Below are 23,872 nucleotides of genomic sequence, written 5' to 3'. Positions count from 1 at the left end.
TACTAACTTGGTCAAATGAGCAGCAAAATCAAAAAAGGCCCCTTTGATGTTCATCCAAGAAATACAAGGGAGCCAAGGATGATTCCAGTAGCAACAAGGTCACCCAATTCTCACTTCAGGAGGATATGGCTCATATTAAAGCAGTTTTCACTTGTCTCATGGGCACAAAGCTTTTAAATAACAGATAATGATAATTAATTATGACTATGCTTGCCATTAAAAAAGGTAGACATAAAAAGGTGTGATCCAGCTGGTGGGAAGGGAATCAGCTATAAAGGAGATCATTAACATAAGTCTTCCCATTTATTTACTTAAGCAATACAAAATAGGTTACAGGTCTGTTTAAGCACATTGACACATACAAGCGCTGTTCAAAACTTCTGTTTACTTTTCATCCATCACAAAAATTAATGCAGGGTTTCTGTCTCGGATTTTCACTTTTACTTCACTCAAAGCACGTGAGCTGGAGCAAACACTTCCTCAAAAGCACAGCTTGCGAGCACAGCAACCCCCTTCTCTCCTGGCAGAACTCCCACTTCTCAATTTTACACGAGATAAGGAGTTTATATGGTGAGCCCTCACTTCCTTGTGCAAATTCTTTTCTCCCTTGTGCAGCCGAAGCCTTGGGAGGTGCAGTGACACAGCCCTGAGTGCCAGTCCTGCTGTCCCCAGGACACTTATAATTATTTCTAAGTACAGCAGAAACTCATCAGAAGTGTTTAGTCCTGTAATTTTTACATCAGAAGATAATTTTGAGAGAAATAGATGACTGGCAGCTGGATGCAGTCTAGCCTTAGTGCACAAGGAATTATGAGAAGTCCTCTAAGACCATCAAGTCCCCAAGTGCCACATCCACACAACTTTTAAATCCCTTCAGGGATGGGGACTCCAGCATCTCCCTGGGCAGCTTCTTCCAATGCTTGAAATCCTCCCGGTGAAGAAATTGTTCTTAATATCCAAACTAAACCTCCCCCAGCACCAGTTCACCTCCAAATTATAGGTTTAATACCACTTCCTACAAAATAAGCTTTGATAGTAGACTGGAAAAGCAATTCATTCACTCATTTAAATGACTCTGTCAATTGCAAATTAGTCTTATTTTTCTCTTCTCTTCTAACTTCTTTAGGCTGTTCAGTAACCAATAAAATCCAGCAGAAATAACTATAATTTTACAGAACAAGCTCATGCTTGAAGTAAGAGTTGAGCAGGGATAAAACAGAGGCCAAGCAGGCAGTGCAGGAAAATCTCATGGTGCTGTTTTTGCAAACATGAACTTCCTGTGAGCTGATCTGTGCCCAAAACCCACCAGTTTGGATGTCAAAAGGGGCAGACTTCCCTTTCTTCTGGATGTCAGCTCTCAGCCTCAGGAATACACACTCACTCCCTGCCCCCCCAGCTTCCTGAAACACTGCTGCACATGGAAACGTTGCACAAATCTGTTCCCTGGACGACAATGCTGAGATAACATCTAACCCAGAAATTTTCATTCTCAGAATTTTATGCACCAGTGTGACACCTCAGCCAGGGGAGCAATTCCTGCTTAATGCACCTCTGTGTCCTTTCCACACATCCTAATCTGAATTTTCCCCACCCCCGAGTGGTTTATACAGAATTCATACAATGCCAGGAAAGACATGGAGAAGCAAAGGCACAGCAATTAGCTTTCACCCATCTTCAAAGACAATAATATTTCTCCCTTTAAATTGCTTTGCTGTCAAATAGCAACCATACCACAGCATGCATATGGTCTCAGTGAGCCCAATATTCCATTTCTGGTGGCGTCCAACAGCTGAGACTCCTCATCAAATGCAGGAAGGAACAGCTGGGGACGCAGATGCCTGAGATGAGACAGCTCTCCAAGTGGTTCTTGCCTAACATCAGGCAGGATCCTGGGTGATTTTCAAGAAAATATGGGCATTTTTCCATGACTATCTACCAGTAATTGCCTGTTTTCTTGGGAGTGTGGAGTTCTGCAGATTAGTTCCATAAATAGCAATGCTTTCATACATTTGCCTCCTTTTCTGATCAAGCATGTCCTTTCCTAGGGTGGAAGTGAAGTCTGCACCCCAAAGTGCTCCTGCTGCCATGAGTTATGTTTGAAAAGTCATTTTTTTCCTGGTTACTTCTATCAGTCAACTTTTCCAGTTCTTATATATCTACATATTTAAGAAGATCTCTATAATCCTGTCAGCATTTCCTCTCTAGGCATCTCAACTCTGTGAGTGAGGCAAATGGATGCTTGTGGGCAAAACTCTAAGATACAGAACAGAGGTAAGTAGGACTATGAGGTGTTCAATTTTTGCCAAATTTTTTAACTGGGATTTTTGCTTATCATTCTACATGTATTCCTTGTATAGTTCACTGAAATATGTTGTATAAATATATATAATATATATATATATACATGTTTTGTCACATCACAGAGGTACTTTTTAATTAAACTGTTTTTCCACTCAATGTGCATTTACCCCAACCAACACACTCCCTTATCTATAATCTTCTCACAAGAAATCAATTTACATGCACTTTTACCACCTCACCACTCAGGCACCTCCACACTAAAATTAGCATTTCCCATCATAATCAAGGGATTTTGAGGTCTCTAACACTCCCAACAGCAAGAGCTCCTAAGTCATGACTGATTTTCAGCCTTCAGCAGCTTTAAGGGGAGTTCTGGAGTCACGCTAAGGAGTCACCCACACAGCCCAGGCAGGTGAAAGGCGGCTTCACCTTGCTCTGGGCAGACCCAGCATTGTGTAACTGCCCAGGCTGTGCCAAGCAGGGCTTATCCTGCCTCCCCAGCACGGGATTCCTGGCTAACACAGAGCACAGGGAGCCTGTGTGGGCTTGCAAGAACACCCCATTCCAGTTTTTGTTTGTTTTTATATTCCGAGTCACGTGTGTTTGATACCATCCCTCCACTTTGTGCCTAACCCTTCAAAAAGAGTGAATTAACGTTGCTTGGTTCTTGAGACCCTAATTCTTGTTTTCTGGTAGAGTTTTCTCAATATTTAAATCTTTGCCAGCATTCTGTCTGAATTGGCCCTAATCTTCATTCCTTCAGAAGGATTAAAAGCTTCTTCAGCTTTGTAAGCAGAAAGAAACTTCAGTCCAAAGACAAACTCAGGAAAGTTTTAACACACTGGGCTGCTCATTTTAACCCAACTGCTGCCTGAAGTCCATAATCTACCTGAAATCAGCAATCTATTACCCACTTAAATCATAGTTTGGGTTGGAAGTACCTTAAAGCTCACCCCATTCCAACCTCCTGCCGTGGGCAGTGACATTTTCCACCATCCCAGGTTGTTCCAAGCCCCATCTCCTCACAACCTTTTTCAGGACTGTCATATGTTTCAGAAAGAAAAAAGGAATTGGAATGGCAGAATAATCTTCTAAAAATATTCTTTCCTCTGTAAAATACACTTGGGCTTCACCCAGTTCCTCATCAAAGCAGAGATCACTGAGCTCAGCTGCTGCAAGGCTACAAAAATCCTCAAGATTTTTTCTCAATTTCCAGAACTCCTTAAAAACAACCAAATTGAGTTTAAGCACTAAGACTTGATGAGCAAAAAAAAAACAAAACTGTGTGTGTGGGTATAGAAAAGTAAACTGGTTTAAATCCAGAAAGAGATACCTTAAAAGCAAATCTTTATAAAGATCCTCAATTACTGAATCATCTACTACAAAGCACTAATTATAAAGACATTACAATAGCTGAAGAGGAAAATCCAGCCTGGTTTAACACACTTGTCAGCTCCAGTTAGCTGCACTCACTCCTTGGAAGAGTTTTTACCCTGTGCCAGTCTTTGGAATCTCTCTGTTCTGCAAAACAAGAGGGAAAGCAGCTAGAAACCACAAACTGCAACAAAAGTACAGTGAAGTCAGCACTTGTTTCATTTTTAAGCATTTTCTCTTAATAAAAAGGCTCAGAGGGTTTGCTGGGCAGATTTAATGAATGCTTTGCCTTACAAATACCACGGCTGAATCACAGGGCTGTGCCAGACTGATACACCACTGATCTCTGAGCTCATATCAGTTACACATCAATTACAGTTATGTCTGCAAGACAGAATAAACCTCCTTTGTCTGACCTGTCAAAAAAAAAAAATCAATCTTTTTAACAGGTCTTGTATGGGAGATGTAAAATTACACCACAAGCAAGTTGATGGTTAAAAGAAAAAAGGCTAGAAAGGAACCTGGAGTAATTAGAGTCAATTTGGAGATTTTCCAAAAAATTAATTCCCATAAACATTCCAATTGTTGCCCAGGACTTATCTATTCACTTCAATCACAATGAGTTCACACCCTCTTCCAAGCCCCAGCCACCGGGTAAGAATGCTGTGAGTAATCTTTGCAGCACGGAGTAAATCCCGAGTAGATAAAGAAACTTCAGCCTTGACCTTTGCAACAGGGAGAGCAGAGGGAGCAGACAGCTCAGGAAGGCAAACAAAAGAGGGGACAAGTCATGCTAATGATATTATCCATCCACAGCGAATCCCTGGAGCTTCACACATCCTTGAGGGGAGGTTCTCATTTACAGAGGTCATTTGGGGAAATTTGTGACAGAACTCGAAGATCTGTCACAATTAATTTTGTGACAGCAGCTAAAGAAAAGGGGGAGCATTTCCACACACTATAATTTTAATTTTAACACAAGAAACCAACCAAAGCCACCTCCTCAGCAGCCCAAGGTTAATAGCAAAGCCTGCCCAGCCTGGAGGTCATCCCATGGATTTTAAAATTGATCTTTTGTACGTGATCAAGTTACTGAAACCTGCACAACAGCATTAAGGATTGCTCAATAAAATAACTGCTGCCTCTCTCCAGCTCAGGAAAGGTCATTTCTTGGTTAAGGAATAACAGGAGAATACCACATTTTTTCCAGCCATATGAAAAGAGACTTTTTTCAAGTGTTTTACATGTACTTATTAATCCTCAAGTCTCTAGATTAATGTATAAATAATATATTGAGTTTGTGGACACAAGAAGAACTGAGTTATCAGTAATCATCTGGATTTTCAAAACATTCCTCAATTTTTAATGCCAAATTTGAAACAGCTACAGACACTTTTCTGAAGACCTAGGAATATTTCAGAGGCAACTGATGGACACAATTTGCCCTGTGCAACAGTCAGGCCCCACACACCTCAAGTTGGGGGATTTATTTGCTTCTGCTCATCTCCCAGACTTGGTTTGCCCCAGAGAGGATGGAAGTGGGGAAAAAAATGCTTAAATCCAGAAGTCATGGGTTGTTTTTCCAAATGTCACTCCCTTCCAGAGCAAGGCTGAGTCATGACAAGTGGGGAGGTGACAGCACTGAATTCTGTCTCTAAAATTCTCGTCCCAGTTCCTAAATTGACCCTGGCATCTCAATGAGAAACGCAGCAAAGCTCTGGAGGTTTCCAAACTTGTCCTGCTCTGCAAGCAGCTAAACTGTGTACTTACAATATTAATTACTTCTCTTTTCCCTGTTTAGTTAAAAGGTTTGCCAGAATTCCTTCAGCTCACTTGAGACACCAGAGAACTCTGAAATCCGAAGGAATTGATTTTGTAACAGAAGGCAAAGTAGTTGACGGTGGACTTGGAAACGGAAGCAGAACCTGAGCATAAATTAAACCCCAGACATAGAAAAACTGCAGCTACAACAAACCTTTTCCTTGAGCTGATATTTAAGATTCCTCTGATGGAGCTGCAGAAGCCGAGACAATTCAGCAGCAGCCTCCCAAGGGTGTAACCTGTTCCGAAAGGACCCTGCTCCAAACCCTCACCGCTCCAACTTGTGTTTTTGGGATCTGCTGTCTCACCATGTCCAGGCAAACCCACAGTGCAGTTTATGGGCCTTCACTTTCCCCTCTTCTATTAAATCGCCCCAGATAAATTTCCTATGCTTCCTGCTTAGATTAGCAATGGCCATTTGTGAGGATGCAAATGAAGCATTTTTCTCACACTGAGCTCACCACCTTGTCTGGGACCTCAAGCCACTGCCAACCCAGCCCTCCCCTGCCAAGGGACAGGATTTGCATGATGTGTGGCTGCCCCATGAACGTTTTTAAACACATATTAGGGCCTATAAACCAGGCATTTCGTTGCCATGTTTTAGAGAAACTACGAGTAACGTTTTTAATCCAGCTGTGGCTGACTTGGCTTCTGAAAATCTCAATTTCCTGCCGTTTTTAAAGGCTCAAATCAGCCTAGGGTTTTGGCAGCTGAACAATGCACATGTTCCTGGAGGAGGAGGATATTGATACAAACAAAAACACACCCTCACACACAGCCTGTTTGGTTTTAAGTAACTTATCAAAGCTCCAGTCCCACTGTCTGTAATAAATCTTTCAGCTAATGACAATGAAAGGTAAATATTGCACCTGATGATCTCTTCCCTTGTCCACTTGGGTTTGAGGAGTTGAAATGATCAGAGATCAGTTAATGAATACTGACCCCTGATACACAGCTCAGCATCACATGAAAATTTAAACAAAGCTTTTCTGTGTGTTTAACAGATAGAATTTTTCTCCTGTTACCCTAAAGACCTCTTCCCCTTTTTCCCCCAGAAAACAGACAATTTACTGCAGACATCCAGCAACAGGTTTTGCCTTTTCCTGCTCCATTATTCTGTTTCATGCATGTATTTTTCCATTTCCTCCCTTTGCATCAAGCAATAAATTAAATAGTCACAAGCTTAACTCTATCACTCACTACATGACTTTTCAGTTTCACAGTAATTTAACAGATTAATGCCAGTTCTGACACAAACTTCTCCACGGATTTTTGATGCATGGAATGCTCCACTGTCAAAAAACTCCTAGAGCTACATCTCTCCAGAATGTTCCCATTCGCCTTCTTACACCATGACCCATTATAAGAAAACAACTGTAAAAATTAATTTCATTCCAAAATGACAAACTGTGCTTTGCTCAAATTGTTTTGCAGATTTAAATTTCTCCTGTCCCATAGCAGCACATGAGAAAAAAAATGAATGTTCATGGACCCATTAACCACTAACACATTGTTGGGAGCAGGAAGAACACTCACAAGGTTTTCAAAGCAACTTCCCAGCAGGGTAAAAATCAGCCTTATTTTATGGATGATGGCAATTACACTGCAGAAAGAATATACATAATTTTTTAACCAAAAGCATTCTATCAAGGCCTACATTTCCTAGTTGTTAGACTCATATTTAATTTATGCAACCTGACCTTCCCAATTCAAAAATCTTACCTGGCATCTCCTTTTGAAAGGTTGGTGTTTACGGGGTGAAGAATAACCTTGTTTGCATCCACATCCACCACGCATTTTGTATGCAGATCAAGCTCTATAAAGAAATGAGAGAGTGTCAAGTGCTGCTCCTAAAGCACTGGGATTACATACACCATTACTTCCTCCAGACACCAAATTTATTCATGCAGCCTGACAGCCACCCATCAGCCAGAGAATAGAAACAGGACTTTTGCCAAATTCCACTTCTAGGGATATTCTGATGGGATGGATCCTGTCCAGTTTTAAAGCAAGCACTCTTTTCAAAGCAAGAAAAAGCATTTGGGTTTCACTGAAGGACAATCAGCATATACAAGGGCAGTATGAAATTTCTTCTGGGGGAAAAGAACCATTTAGGCTTGGTACCACTTTGACAGCTCTTCTTATTGGTCCCTCAATGCCTCGCAGGGAAAGCTGCCCCTGCCATCTGCAGCACATTTTCCCCGGCCACTGCTGTGATACGGTGCCAGCTGTCAGTCCTGGGGCACCTGCTCGCAGAAATTCAAGTCCCATCAAAAATAATTTAGGTGCAGGCACGTAGAAAAGGGCTTGTCCTTCCCCCACAGGCTCCAGGCAAGTCCAGCTCTCCCAAGTGACATCAGGCAGTGGGATGTGGACTATGAGTAATGAGGATATTTGGAGTGTGTGAGAATTCTCGGCCGTAGAGGTGGGGAAAGCAAAATAAAAGCTTCAGATAACACTGAGAGCAGTCCAAGGTATCCACCCAGTGACAAATGGAGTTAGGTATGGGATAAAGCACACAGCCTGCACCCAAAGTCACTGCTGTAGGATGTGGGGCCTGGACACAAACAAGTCCCTGCACAGTGACACTAACCCTGGAAAGTGCTCCCAGGTGGTGATTCTGATGGGTGTCATGGCCAAAGTCACTGCTACAGACACCCAGGACATGGGGACTGAACACAAACAAGTCCCTGCACAGTGACACTAACCCTGGAAAAGGCTCCCAAGTGGTGATTCTGATGGGTGTGAACAGCATGTCATGGCCAAAGTCACTGCTACAGACACCCAGGACATGGGGACTGAACACAAACATGTCCCTGCACAGTGACAGTAACCCTGGAAAGGGCTCCCAGGTGGTGATTCTGATGGGTGTCATGGCCAAAGTCACTGCTACAGACGCCCAGGACATGGGGACTGAACACAAACATGTCCCTGCACAGTGACACTGGCTCTGGAAAGGGCTCCCAGGTGCTGATTCCAATGGCCATGATGCACTGTTCACAATCAAAGTCACTGCTACAGACACCCAGGACATGGGGACTGAACACAAACATGTCCCTGCACAGTGACACTAACCCTGGACAGGGCTCCCAGGTGCTGATTCCAATGGCCAGGACACTGTCCACTCCCAAAGTCACTGCTACAGACACCCAGAATGTGGGGCTTGCACACAAACATTTACAACAGCTTCTAAAAAAAATCAATTGAGTCAGACACCTGTTTTGGGAATTACCAATTATGAACTAAGTCCACTTTTTAATTTATTAAAAAACAACTGCGACATCAACTCTCCTAGAACTCTAACACCTAAAGCTCGTACAGCCCTTGACAAAGTCATAGAAACTCTCCAAAGACAACAAGCTCATCACTGTATTCCAAAAAAGCCTTTATTTTTTACAATTTTATGAAAAAAAAGCAACTTTGTAGTCTCATTTTTCAGTAGAACCCTTCTGAGACAGATCCTTTGTTAATAATAGAATAACTTTTTCTTCCCTACAAATTTCCAAATACTATTTTTACAATTTTATAGATGATAGCACGAATTCTAATTAAGTTAGCAGGTCAAGAATGGTGACACTAGCCCTGGAAAAGGCTCCCAAGTGCTGATTCTGATGGCCATGACACACTGTTCACACCCTCCCACGCCAGGATGACAAGGGGCTACAGGGAATAACCTCCACACAGGGTTCAGCACCTCAGCTGAATCACCCAAATACGCTCGTGTCTAATCATGTTAATTATAATCCTCATCCTCCTTCATCTCTGCTCTTTCCTCCTCAGTCACCTGTACTTGCTCTTTCACCTCACAGCACCTTATAAACTCAGTCTGGAAATCTCTCAGGCTGTGCTTATTGCACAGCATCTTGCAGGCTTCTCTCTCCTGAAAGGTGACACAATAATAAGAGGGAGTTTCCTCCATGAACATTTTTGGAAAGAAATTTTATCGTTTTTTGCTACCTCACATGCAGCAAAGAAAGCCAAAACTCGAGATCTCTGGCCAAAGCAGGCAGTCACATGAAACTGCAATTCTCCTGAGCAAAACTGCTCCTCTGTTATTACACTGTGCTTCTGCAGGAGGAAGAGCCAGACGAGTTCCAGAAGCCAGTGTTTATTTTAATTTCTCCCCACACCCTGAAAGCCAATTTACCTATCATTAATATGCAACACATGCTTGCTCAGATGAAACCACGTTCTCCGTACGTCCCGTATCCGACAAGGCACTTTATCTTGGTCTGGCTGGTTAGTGATTAACACTCTGTATTGCAGTGACCTGCTTTTCCCAGCTCCTGAGGAAGGGTTTTACCTGCCCCATGCAAAGCATAAAGGTCTGCAAGCAGCATGCTTTCTGCCACGTTTTTAAATGCAGCTCTTGAGAGAGAACGCCCATGGCAGGCTTTGCATCCATGACTGCCCAGTGAACTCCATCTTACCAGTGCTCATTAAACCTCTCTTTGTGAAATGACCTTAAGAAAGCACACAGGCAGAATAAAAGACTTCCTTAAAGTCAAATGTTGTCACAAGAAAAAAAAAGTTCAAAGCCAATTTGTCCTGTGCAACACACCTTGTTTGATCATCACTCTCACACAGGTAATGCTAAAACCCCTCACCTTGGTGTGCAGCATGATTTTGGAAAATGTGTTGAGCCAAACTAGCAGCTATTTCCAAACAGAAAGATTCCAGTCCTTCTCTCCTGTGCCTGTTGCTCACCTTCTGCCACTACCATGCTCAGCAGATCCTCTGTAAGTCAAGTTACTTCAACAGCAGAAAAATACCCAGCATGGAAAATGGATGTATCCAGACCCCACAGAAAGCTCCATCAGCCCATTGAAAGCTTGGCCATGCAAACAGGTGGGGAGACCTGCGCAGAGGAAGAGTGGAGCTGGGAGAGATCTTGTCCCAAGCTGAGATGAACTGCTCCACCAGTTCATGGTGTCACATGCAACAAACCCCTAAGAAACAGTTATATTGAGCCTCTAAGCTGGGTCTGGATCCAGACAGCCTTAAGGCTGCTTATCCCAGTTACCTTGGCCAAAGGCTCACATGGAAACCCTGCTTTCAGCTGAAGAAACAGTTTAAATCCTGCTTGAACAGCATATAATTCACTCTCTTCAAATTCTGCCTCCATTACATTCTTTGGCAGATTTCTAAATTCTTTAATGCTTCCGGTACACTGAGAGATGAAACTTACATCAGCCACTACTGAAACTTATATCATCATCATTTCCACCTCATTACATTTTTAATACCATTAAAGCAGGTTGGCCTTATAGTCAAATTATCTGCCTGCTCTTTTGGATATGATCACACAAGGACTCCACCCTTACTTTTACTAGTTTCAGTGTCTCCCAGGTGAGCTGGGTACTTGCTGCTCCTGAACAACAAGCAAAATTGGGATGCACCAAGATAAGATCATAAGGATGCACATCCAAACACCCCAGTTAATTCCTCCTGTAGTAAGGAGTCACTTATCAAAGTTTGGTATTATTCTCTTCAACTATTTAGGTATGTTTTTTTCAGGCAGCATGAAATTTGGAAATTAAAGGTGAAATTAAAAGATGACAGAAGCAGCTCACTGTCACACTCTGGAGATTTATGTCAAATTTTGCACCTCAAACAAAAAGAAAATCTCACCTGTTATTATTGCTAACTTGCTTCTAGCTTCAGTCATTACTGAGCAAACACAATCAACTACTCACTTGCTTCATCAAATCAAGACACTAATCAGCTAATTTCTCTTTGAAGAATAAAAACTCCAACTCTCAACATCAAGAATCATTTATTGCAGAGAATGAAAATCTCTTCCACAGCTTCAGAGTAAGAGAGCTGTGACATCCATAATAAAAGGGTAACACTTATCTGAGTCACTTCTCCACATTTACATTTCACAGCAGTAGAAGTGTTAAGGAAAGCTGGGCTGAGTGTAAGAATAATTGTTAGAGTGTTGTGTCCAAGCTGCTCACTGAGAGTTCCTTGGATGAGTTTTTATTTCACTTGTGAAACTGGAAGGTGGCGGTTGAAGGAAGCCACTCTCCTTCCCCATTCCCTTGATTTTTCAACACCTCACATGACTTTTCTAAAACTGGGATTCAGTGTAGATCATAGTTGAAACCACACTTGTGTAAGTCTCAAATCACTACTATGCCTTGGATAATAGCATCGTGGGTGCTGTAAAAATAACTCACTCCCCATATGTGCTTTGGGCTTTTTCACTAAAAAATTCAGTGAGTTTCAAACAGCGTGGAAAAGTCAGCAAGCAAGAGAGAGCTGGAAAAGCAAACCCAGGAGCAGCCTAGCACCGCAAGGAACGGTGGATTCAGCAGGCACTGGCCCATTCCCACCACAGGTAAGAATTTCCAAACCCTCTGTAACAGCAGTTCACATGTCTGGTAATCATAAACTCACCACAGCAGATTTTCCACAACAGAGTTAAGAAACACTGGCAAAGGTGCCACTTGGAACTGTACTAATCAGGCTTGGGGCAGAGACAAGGAGTGTGTGTGAATCCTGGAGGAAGGGGAGAGAGGTATTTTGGAAAACATTGGATGGGAAATTCCTGTCTTTGCTTATGGATCTGGCAGGGAACTGTTTCCATGGACTGGCTGCTACTACTGACAACAGAGGTTGGATAATGCTGTACCCAACTCTAGAGACTGCCTCAGGTGGCACAACAGAAACACCTGAACTGCCACGTGGTGACACTGCATCTTCCTCAGCCATGACCCTAAAAACCACCCCACTGCAGGTCACTGCATTTCAGACCCACACAAAATGATCCTAAGAGAAGGCTTGTGCAGGGCAGCTTGAAATAATCTTAAGGTGAACAATGATACAGTAAATAAGGGAATAGACAAGATTTTAGACTTATGGTTTGGGGGTCCATGGTGTAAGAAGAGCTTTTAGTACCACAGCCAGGGCAGATGAAAGGTCTGTTACAAATTATTTCTCCATATTTTCCATTTTACATTCCTTATTTTTTCTCATTGTAAAAGACAGCAGCAGCCTTCCAGTGCCTAGAAGTGCTACAAAAGAGCTGGAGAGGGACTTGGGACAAGGGATAAAGGGACAGGACACAGGGAATGGCTTCCCAGTGCCACAGGGCAGGAATAGATGGGATATTGGGAAGGAACTGAGGCCCTGGCACAGGTTTCTCAGAGAAGCTGTGGCTGCCCCTGGATCCCTGGAAATGTCCAAGGCCAGGCTGGATAAGGCTTGGAACCCCCTGGGATAGTGGAAGTTATCCCTGCCCATGGCAGGGGGTGGAATAGGATGAGTTTAAGATCCCTTGCAACTTAAACCATTCCATGATTCTATGGATTAAGGGAAAGCACTTCCCAATTAATCAAGAGCTTTGATTTCCATGTAAGTTTTTCCATTAGATCTCAATTTAAGAAATTATTTTAAGAAGGTTGACAATTTCCCAGCCCTTTCAAATCCCATTTGATCCTGAACCCCACTGAAACAGAGGAATGAACCTGGTGTTACAAGACAGGTCAAATAAAAGTTGTCCCAGATTCCTCCTGGTCCCACTACCAGATTTCGGGCAGCTGTACCTTCAGTGACACCTCAGGACCCTTTGGAGATGGGCCTCAGGTTCTATAGAGTCACCGGGAACCAGAACAACTGGCCTTGCAGAGCTTCACAAAAGCTGCAAAAGCCAACTGAAGTATAACAAATAAAATGTGAAAGGTTTAAAGTGCCCCTCCTAAGCTCATAAGCCAAAATTGGCCCCAAATACAAAAGCTCAAATAATCTCCTGTGAAGACAGACGATAGAAATTTTATATTTTAAATTGCCAGTAGATTTTCAGGAGATTAACATTCCCTTGGAGGTTAGTCCTGGAATGTTGTACCCTGAGCCGTCAAGTTGCATTGGATAAGAAATCACAAGTGGTTTCTCATACCTTTCTTGGTCTGGAAAAACAAATGGCAAAAACTGAGAAATGTTTAAACAGTAAATTAAAATATTTGTTTATCACACAAATCAACTAAAAAAAAAAAAAAGACAAGCTGTTGTTTGGGGTCTTCTGCTGTTTTTTTGTTTACGAAAGAAATGTGAAAGCCAGCTCAAGCTCAAAGACAACAAGTCCTCAAGTTTCCCTGCCAAGATTTGTTTCCCAAGAGTGACTTATCTCTTTGCCACGTAGGAGCCAACACAAATAAAGGCAAAACTAACTGAGGAGATGAGTGAATGTGAAAATAACTTCCATCTACATGATAATGCTGAGGGCTTATATGGAAAAAAAAGAGTAAAAGCAAGACACAGTGATAAATTCTGACAAAAATAGAGTAATTTCTTGTATTTTACATCTACCAACATGAAGGCACCTTTCAAGCTTCTCTTGTTATATGAACTGCTCCAATGTAAGTCATGAAATTTTCAGTTTGCAGCAATTAAAGGTCATTAAATATGTATGAGCGCATCTGGAAGGGTACATGATGCTATCAAAGCTTGTCCACGAGGGGAAAATCAGCTCAAACTCACGAGCACATGGAACAGGCAAGGTGCCCTCTCATGTTAATTCCATGTTGTCCAAATGCTTAAAAATGTGTTCTATTCTCTGCTGCTTTGTTTTCTGCAAGGAAAGAGCTTCCCAAACAGCTTTAGTGAAGGCATTTCATGGATCTGGACATGGACCTTGCTCACAGCCAGCTCTGCTGCTGCAAACACCTCTGGGCTCGTGGGCACAGAGTAAATAAATCAGTGTGGGGACTCTGGGGACTCCCAGGGAAGTTCAGCACTCTGGAATTATTAACAGGCACGAAATGCCTGAGTTTGCTCAGCCACCAAGCGCCCAAAAGCCAAGGCAGGGCTATTCCAGGTGTATCTGATCCTCAGGAGGAGCAGCCAACCTGAAACCAGAGCAGCAAGGGAACCTCCCCCTGCACTTGGAGCTCAGAGGGTGCAATTAGCACTAAAATTCCTTGGAAGGTGCAATTAGCACTAAAATTCCTTTGTGGCATCCAGGCTGGATGTCTGGGAGTCTCTGGCTGTGCAGAGGAGCAAGGCTGTAGCACCTTAGGAGCTCTTAAAATACAATTGCCTCACAAGATGAAACATTAACTCTGCATCCTTTACCCATTTGGCACCTTATCTCAAGGTTAATCCCGCTCATAGCCCAAACACTGTTTTATAGCTTATCAACCATCACCAGGAAATATTCCAAACTCCAGGCACTCGTGTATGACAAGGATAAAGGTGAAGAAAAGCCTTGTGGTTTGCACATTGCCATCAGGATACAACAGGTGCCATTTCACGCCCTCTGTAATTAATCTCAAAAACCCGCTTGCACAAACTCCAATTTATAGATAAATTGTCTCTGTGGTAATTTCCATGGGAAAACAAACAAAGAGCACAGGAACAACCCCCACCTCTTCACCTCAAACCCCAAAAACATTTCAAGGAGCTGGAAATGAAAACTCCTCCAAGAAGAGTAGGAGGACATAAAATTAACAGCTGACACAACCAGCAGAAGCTTGTAGAGATACAGAAGCAAATTCCTTCCTCACAAGCACTGGAAACAGAACCTTTAGCATCTAAGTATGAGAAGATCCCTGTTTCAACACTGATAAATATATATATCAACATAATAGATACCTGAATGCGTATTTACAGACAATCCAGGTATTTAAACTGGAGCTACAGCTCTCACACTACAGTTCTAGAACAGTTTAATCCAGATATTTAAACTGGAGCTGCAGCTCTCACACTACAGTTCTAGAATAGTTTAAGCCAGATATTCAAATTAGAGCTGCAGCTCTCACATTACAGTTCTAGAACAGTTTAATCCAAATATTTAAAGTGGAACTGCAGGTCTCACACTACAGTTCTAGAACAGTTTAATCCAAATATTAAAACTGGAACTGCAGGTTTTACACTACAATCCTAGGATAGTTTAATATGGCAGCATTGCTGGAATACAGGCAGTTGCTTTCCTGCCTTTCTTGTTCAAAAAGTATTGACCCAAGTTAGATCAGTTTGGACTGCCTTAAATGGCATCAGCCATATCCTTGAGCATAAGTCATGTTCTTTTTAAAACAGAACGACTTTTATCAGTATTAATTAACATGACACTGAACTGATTCGAAAGCACAAGGAAACACAATGACTTAATGTACTTATGTACTGCCTGTACCCAAACATCACCTGAAAACAAAGCATTCAGTCAGAAAAATCTTAATTAAAAAGCCTTCAAGCTGTCATTTGCTTTGCTTCATGGTATGGCTTGAGATTTGCATTTACCTGAAATATGATGAATATCTGCTAAGAGAATTCAAACACGACACTTACGAAAGGAAATCCACTGCAAATCTTAAATAAAACAGCAAAAGAACTTCCTGATTGTTATCAAACCCCCATTTGAATAACGCAGTGCACTAGGAAATACTTCAGTGAATTACAGAGCCAAGAAAATAAAAGACCAGGAGCCTTATCTAACAGAGCAGTACTGAATTATTTAATTCATAAAAGCCTGTTAATCGAGATCCCAGTTTGCAAAGTAGGAGGGATGTAAAAAAAGACGCCTCAGTTGCCACCCAGGAGAGCCTCCAACCTCAGACGTGGCACTGAGAACGTGTGGGCACAGCAGCATTTTTATAAAAGCAAAACTACCACACAGGCTTGGTAGGACTGAGGTCTCATTTGAAGAGAGACCCAAAATAAGGTAGCCTGGATGCAAAAAAAAAAACAACAAACCCAAACCCAAGTACAATTAGAAACGCTTCCCCTCAGTAAAAATTAGTGCTATAAACTGAGTTTATGGATTACCACTCTGCATGAGAATGAAGCAGGACCCTCAATCCAAACACCTTGAAATGTGAGTGCTATAAATAACCAATTATTTGATACACAAATCCCTTCCACATGCAGGCAAGGAACCCATTATACTTTTATGAGCTGTAAAAACTCCGAACAATTAAGCACACCACTTTTATTAACCTAATAAACCCTTGCCTTAAGAAATTCATAACTCAAACACCAAAGACAACCACCACCACCACAAGTAAACACCGAGAATATTTCAAAGCTTAACTTTCCACAGTCTCAGCCATCTGACAGGTTTGCAATGTTAAGCCCTTCGGTGCAGAGGGAAGGAAAGAACGTTACTCGTGATCCTGAAGAAAACAAATACTTGCTTCAGGTCCAAAGCCCCAGAAGTCCATACAAATACTGCTCAGAACAAAACGTGTATGAAAGAGCTTCCAGGAAAGCTGCCTCTTGCCTCAAAACTTAATTTAAAAAAAAAAAGCAAGGCCACAGAAGTCTTAAAAATGGACGACTCTTCAGAAAATCAGTTGCAAAAATGCTTGAGTTTAACATTAAAAATATAAGAAAAATTGTAGCCTCGGTATTACTGTCTGTTTCTATAAATTCAAGGTGCATCAGAAACACTATAGGGAGGTATCGGTTGTTTAGACCTGACCAAAACATCTGGACTGTGACAAATAATCTGCTGGGAAAAAAAAAAAACACTTCCAGGACATTTTGTTTGAGGGAGAAAACTACATGGATCTTCTAGGCTAGACTTAAATGGATTTAGGCATCACTCACAAATAACAGGATGTTTAATAGCAGCAAACTGCCAAGAGTGGGGGTTCAGGCCCCCCGTCTCTCTGAGGAACATCAAGGACTGATACTCAAATGCCCCTCACTCCTGGATGAGCCTCCTGACTGGAGTCATCCTCCCCATAAGATTTTTAAGTTTATACAGAATAAAAGACAAACAGAAATTGGACCTGTCCCTTCCAACTCAGGATATTCTATGAAAGAGAGCACCAAGATACAATCTAGATTTCTCTAGATTCCTTTACTTCCCTCACAGTTCCTGGCTGGAAAGGGACATGAGGACAAACTCAGGGCAGAACAGAAGAAGGATATATGTGGGAGGGAGAGGTGCATTAGTCACCCCTGGACATTCCAAACTTCACTGATCGAGGCCCTGTGCAACCTCATCTCATCTGACGCGCTCCAGAGGTCCCTTCCAACCTGAATTATTGTCTAATCCCGGGGGTGAGGAACACCAAGCAGAGTCAGGAGACCTCTGGGGCACAGCCAAGGAAATGACCTATGTCAGGAAAGGGACATGAGCAAGAGGAAAGCCCAAGTCTGTCACCGACACCGGGCACCACCTTCCAGCTCCTGTCCCAGCTCCCACCAACTCCTCCACACTGCCACTCCATCTCCTCCAACCTATTCTCTGGAAGGATGGGTTCTCCTCAATTTTGAGAGCTGGCATCTGAAGTTTAACAAAATGGAGCTTTTGGTCAAAATATCCTGTCTCCCTAAACCACCAGACTGTAAAGTCATCAACTGCATCTCTTGTGCTGGAAGTGGGACTCAGGAGCTCTTGTGAACTCAGTGAACATTCCCCTGCTGACGTTTTACAGGTGTAGAAACACTGTATTTAATACTTTAACCTTTTTTTTAATAGAAAGGAATTAAAAATATATTATATGTCAGATGATGTAGGCAATAAAGGGCTTCCCCTCTCCCTCCTTTTTTTGCTCCAGCTACTAAACTGACTTCATTGGATTCCCTTTCCCCAAAAGGAATTATTGGCATACTCCTGTGAGAATGTGGGATTACAAAAAAAGCCACCCTACACTTTCTTGGATTTCTGCCTTCTTCACCTTCCCATTCCTTGGCTGAAGCTGCCTTTTCATACTCGCTTCCTCATCATCCAGAGCAAGTTTTTCTAATTAAGACAAGTAATAAACATTTAAACAGCTGCCCAGACCACGGCCTGATTAACATAACCCTTAGGCAAGTTTCGTTGAGGGGGGAAAAAAAAACCAACAACAACCCAAAAACCAAAAACAACAACAAAAATTTTTCTTGTCAATTCTCGCTTCCTCTTCTGTATTTTCTTGCTTGTTTTTTGTCCTTGTGTCGCTGTCATCTGGTTAACAGCGTCCCACTGAAAGCACCGAGGGCTGGAGAGCAGCGGGGTGAATTAGCACGGGGCAAAATGCAGAAAAAAAGGCGTTTTCCCCCAAATCCGCAAAGCAGGAAGAAGGAAGCGCTGTCCCAGCAGGAACCGGCCGTAAAGCAGGTGCAGAGAGGGCTGTTTCCCGGGGGAGAAGTCGAGACAAAATAAAGCAAAAACCCCCAGGTTTGGGAAAAGATATCGGGAGAGGGGGGTGAGCACAGCGCGGCTGCGGCCGCACAGCGCCTGTGCCGAGCCGGGCTGTGTTTATTAATAAATAAATAACGAAGCACACACGGACACGCACCGATTCACCCGCACTGGGACACACCTGTCCCGACCGACACCTGTCCCCAAGGACCGGTACCCCCGGCCCGCGCCGCTCCCGGGAAGGACAGGGCAGGGAGATGCTGAGGAAGAAGAGGGAGTCTCACCTCGCCGGTTCATGGGGCGGACACGCACCGCCACCTTCACTTTGGAGTCCCCCGGTGCCGCGCCGGGCCAATGCCGGCCGGACTACAATTCCCAGCGAGCATCGCGCAGCACCACGCCCCTTCAGCTCCCACCGGGCCGCCGCGATGTGCGCTGGGAGATGTAGTTCTTCCCGCTGCCCCCAGCCTGGTAACGAGGCAGGCTGGCTGAAACACGGAATTAATTAACGTGGAATTAATGTGGAGTTCAGCCTGTGATCCATCACTACCTTGTCACCAGACCAGAGTACTGACTGTCATGTCCAGGTGTTCCTTGGACACCTCCAGGATGGGGACTCCAAAATCTCCCTGGGCAGCCCCTTCCAGTGTCGAAGCACAGAATCGCAGAACTGGTCAATCTAAAGGTGACCACAGCGGGTCATCTGCTCAAGCAGGGTCAACCCAGAGCACAGGGCACAGGATTGCATCCAGACAATTCTGGAATATCCCCAGTGAGGGAAACTCCACATCCTTTCTGGTCAACCTGTTCCAGTGCTTGGTCAGTACTGCACAGGAGAGAAGCTCTTCCTCATGTTCAGGTGGAACTTCCTGGGCACCAGATCTTCTGTGAAGAAATTCTTCCTAATGACCAATCTAATGACCAACCTGGTGCAGCTTGAGGCTGTTCTCTCTCCTCCTGTCCCTGTTCCCTGGGAGCAGAGCCCAAACCCCCTGGCTGTCCCCTCCTGTCAGGGAGTTGTGCAGAGCCACAAGGTCCCCCCTGAGCCTCCTTTTCTCCAGGCTGAGCCCCTTCCCCAGCTCCCAGACCCTTCCCCAGCTCCATTCCCTTCCCTGGACACTCTCCAGCCCCTCAATGTCCATACTGAAGTGAGGGCCCCAGGCACTGAATGCTTGGATGTGGAGTCCTTCAGAATAGAGGGATTTGTGAGGGGGTACAGCCAAAATGGCATTTATGGAGTGGAGGGAGATCAGGGTCACCTCAGACCCTGCCACTCTACCCTTGTGGGGCTGCAAGGGAAGCCCATCACATCTCAGTCCCCTCCTTTTGGAGAAATACTGAGTTATTTCATGTTGAGCAGACAAAAGCACCCCCTCTGGAACTTACACACCTCACCTTGGGATTTCCTCTGTGTTCCATGGGGTTTCTGTCCATCAGAAATCACTTTATAAGTCACATCACATTAAAGATCACAGAATCACAGAATGGCTTGGGCTGGAGGGGACATTCAAAGTTCATCTCAGTCCAACCCCATGAGGATCCCAGAGAACCATCATGAGCCACGAGCCAAGGTACAGACCATGGGTCAGATCCTGTCTGGGTCTGGTTTCACCGAGTAACCCCTGGTGGGACCACTGTCAGCAAAGGCAGCTCAGTAAAAACCTCAGTAGGGATAATCAGACACAGCCTGAACAAAATCAGAATTTATCCTCACCAGACCCCTCAACTGCTCAACCACAGCCACCTATTGCAAAGACTGAGAATGAAACTGAAATGCAAAGATGCAAAAAAAACCCCAAACCTCATTTAAATGGTCATGGTTGAAAACCCTTGCAGCTGCTATTTTAGTTCAAAACAAGGATTCTCTCAATGTTGTTTTGAAAAGGCAGATTTCAGCAAGGACAGAACCCCTCCCCCCCCTCCAAAATTCACAGTAATCCTTTGGCTTTCCAACACTGAACGAGGTTTTGTGACAGAAATAAATAAATAACACATGTCCAAGTGGGTTCAAGATAAGATTTTGGCAGGTGGCACTTTTTGCCCAGAAGAACTGCACTCAATATTTATCATTTCATGCCTGTCTGACCTGAAGAATATCTTGTCAAAGCAGAAAGAAAACGAATATTAAGCTGGCATTTAAGTCATGCTGGGATTAATGCCCATGTTCCTAAGAGCATCCCAAACAAGGGGATGCTGGGAAGATGTCTTAAAGCTACAAAAAAATATTAAATAACAGCTCAGAGCAAGCTTGAAGCAAAAACTGAGTTTTTATCTGCAGCAGGGGAAAGCATCATCTCTGCAGCTCCCTGGGAGAGGGGACATCCCACTCTGAGCCTGCACAGTTGGTCCTTGCACTTGTGAACTTGAGGATCCAATTACAGGATGAAACCCAGCTTTGAACTTCTTGTGGTATTTTCCAGCTGGGGCCTCGACGAAACCGCACCAAGGTTTTCTGAAACCGAGTGCTTTGGCCGCGGAGATGAATTTAATTCCTCATTTTCCACCTGAGCACCACGAGTGGAGGAGGGTGGGTGGTTTTTACCTCGGGCTGAGTCACCTGGAATTTAATTTAGAGAAATGGGAGGAAGCCTATGGCCAGATGTGAGCACTGCTGGGGATGGCAGGGGCCACCCAAAGCCAGCCCTTCCTCTGCGTCTCCTCTCCTGTGTCACTCACCGCTGGTTTAGGTAAAATTAAACAGCAAATCTTTCAGGGGAAGGATCACACACCACTTTTTTATTTGTTCCAAGGAGGTGCCAGTGCGTTTTAAGCGCAATCACACTCTTCTTGCAAGCTTTGCTCCAGTTTTCTACTCGAAATGAAGAATTCCTTTTAAAATCTGAAAAAATCACTCTTTTAGCCTTCCTTCACTTCTAATAGCCAAGGAGAAAGGATATTTACATATAACCATAATGCTATTTTCTGTGAAGTTCTTCAAAGACAGAGACATCCTTCGAATCCAGAGACTCTTCTCAATTTTGATGCTGTTGCTCGGCACTTTGGGAAGATGCTCGGGAGCAATAAAATCTCATTCCTTCTGCAAGCCCTGCCTCTGCACTTTCCCTTTATGCTTCTGCCTGTTTCCTGCGCTGAATTACAGCAGTGCAGCTCCTCTTGCACTGGCACAAGCTCTACCTCGGCGTAATTACCCCACTGTGAATTCCTCGACAAGCCCTTTCCCTGGCTCAGGGTTCCACAATCTGTGGGAAGCATCTCCCTGGAGGGGCACAGCTTGGAGGGAGGATATTGTTTCCATTCACAGCCCTGGAACATGCTAATTATGCTGGGAGGAAAGAGGGGGGGTGGCAGCTTTCACTTGGGAGGGACAGCCCGGGCAAATAGTTTGTGAAACGCCAACTTAACCCCATCTTGTAGGGAATTGTCTGCAGCTCTTTCCCCCCTTCCTAGTTACTGTAATGAGGGGCTGACTTCCCAGATTAGCTCTGGCTATTTAAATGCTAATTTAATTAACAAAACATCCTTGGTGGGGGGAGGCACTACTCGTCCCTCCCATTCATTTATCGAGTTTCTGAATGCGACACTGTTTTCATCAGGTTGAGGAGCCACAGTTATTGCTGTGCCCACCTGGTTGCGGCAGGGCTTGGACAGGGATGTGGATGACAAAAAAAACCCAGGTCCTCCATCTCTTTTTAAAAAATTATCTTTATTTTTTTTTTAACAACTAAATTTGATTACTTTTATTTAGAAATAAGTGGTTATGTGTGTCCTGCCCCGGGCGTGCGTTATCACCAGCCTGCCAGGGAAGAAGTTTTTGCTTTTATCTTGATGAAGGTACCGAATGTTTCAGCTCTCAGTTCATCTAGAAAGAATTTTATCTCCGGGCAAGCCAGAAAACACGAAAGTCCTTTGGATGTCCGTTCATCCCAACCACAACAAGCAACAAATCAAGTGGGTTTTAAATCCACTTTTCCATTTGTTCAGCTGAGCGCTGAAGAGAAGTATCAATTATGGATGTGCTGTAGACCTACTTTGTGCCCATAAATCATTCAGGAGTTGGAAAACCAAACCAGGGGATCTTACCGAGGTTTAGTCAAACTTTGAAGCGCTCACCACTTTTGCAAAAAGCTCAGCATCTCTGGGACAATCCTGGGATGCATCCAGCAGCTCTTTAACACCTCAGGGATCAGATCCTTAGCACAAAATATATGATGAAGTGTTTACAAAATAAAACCTGTTGCTATTGTATATTTTTCACAGATTTTTGTTTTGTCCAGTCCCTGGGGTAATAAGTTTTTATCTGATTTTGTCCTCTGGTTTATCTTGCTTTTCAGCCTGAAGACATGAACGTGTAAAGGAAGTAGAAATTTGGAGGTACAAGCAAAACCAGAAGATGTTATGAATTTATTTCTACTTTAAAGAAAGTGCCAAGGAAAACCAATATTACGAACAGGTAAAAAAAAATCTGGATAAAGCAGCAAATCAATTTTTCCCAATCAGTTGTGTCAGAATTCTGCTTGTTATAAAAGTTTATTTATTTATTCCAGAGGAATTGCTGATATTTTTCATGCAACACGTTGTGCAAATGAGCAGGTTCAGGAGATTCACCCCAATTCTTGCAAAGCACTTTCTGTGCTTTATTATTTTAATAGGAACTTTGTAAATTTGAAGGATTAATGGTTTCCAAGGCCATTCATAACTCTGAATTACACTGATCCTGAGATGGATTTTTAAAGGTATTTGTGCGTGACCTCTTGCCCTCACTGTAAAAAGAATCCCCAGATAAATAAACAAATCCTTGACATCTTCTTGCTGCAAAATATAACAGAGTCAAGCCCCAAACAAACTTTTTATAGACATCTCCCACTTTTTAAAAGTAATTCCAAAGTTTAAAGTCTTGGCCATAAATCTTATGGCATTATAGGATGTGATGCTTATTCTTATGTTACCCAGAGGGAGTCCCAGGCTCTGATATCTCCATAAATCCCATCCATGCCCTGTTTGTGGAAGGGAAATTCCTTATAGCTGTGCTTTAATAGGGGGATTTCAACACAAATTTTACCTCTGGCAGCAACACAGGGCCAGGTAATATCAGCAACTTATGTGCTGGTAGAATGAGGCCCCTAATGAGAATTTTCTCCTCTTTTTGACTAAAAATTTTTATTTTCCTTATCAGCTGCTCAGTTTGCTGATTCAGCCTGTGCCAAAGCAACTGGTTTTACCTGTCATGTCGCATTTTATTGGAGTGGCTCCTTCCTCAGACAAAGATTCCACATTGGATTTAATCTGTATGAAAATAAAATAGATTTTCTGCCCTTGGAGGAAACGGAAAATCTCCAGAGAGCT

At 43.3% G+C, this 23,872-nt stretch overlaps 1 protein-coding gene across 1 annotated transcript in view; it reads right to left on the bottom strand.

Annotated features, from left to right (window-relative positions):
- Nucleotides 1–19,149, bottom strand: part of LOC102036145 (kinesin-like protein KIF13B) — a gene marked incomplete at its 3' end in the record, with an annotated part of 85,133 nt that extends 65,984 nt beyond the window's left edge. The window contains exons 1-3 of the mRNA XM_014308625.1: nucleotides 19,144–19,149; nucleotides 18,853–18,934; nucleotides 7,219–7,312 (exon numbers count right to left, since the gene is read on the bottom strand). Of these exons, the coding sequence (XP_014164100.1) occupies nucleotides 7,219–7,312; nucleotides 18,853–18,934; nucleotides 19,144–19,149 (182 nt within the window). The remainder of the gene's footprint in view (nucleotides 1–7,218; nucleotides 7,313–18,852; nucleotides 18,935–19,143) is intronic.
- Between the last annotated feature and the right edge of the window lie 4,723 nt (nucleotides 19,150–23,872).

The sequence above is a fragment of the Geospiza fortis genome, unplaced genomic scaffold (assembly GCF_000277835.1).
Source record: "Geospiza fortis unplaced genomic scaffold, GeoFor_1.0 scaffold106, whole genome shotgun sequence".
Classification (NCBI taxonomy): domain Eukaryota; kingdom Metazoa; phylum Chordata; class Aves; order Passeriformes; family Thraupidae; genus Geospiza; species Geospiza fortis.
Note: the sequence above shows the minus strand (reverse complement) of the source record. Positions and strands in the feature narration are given on the sequence as shown.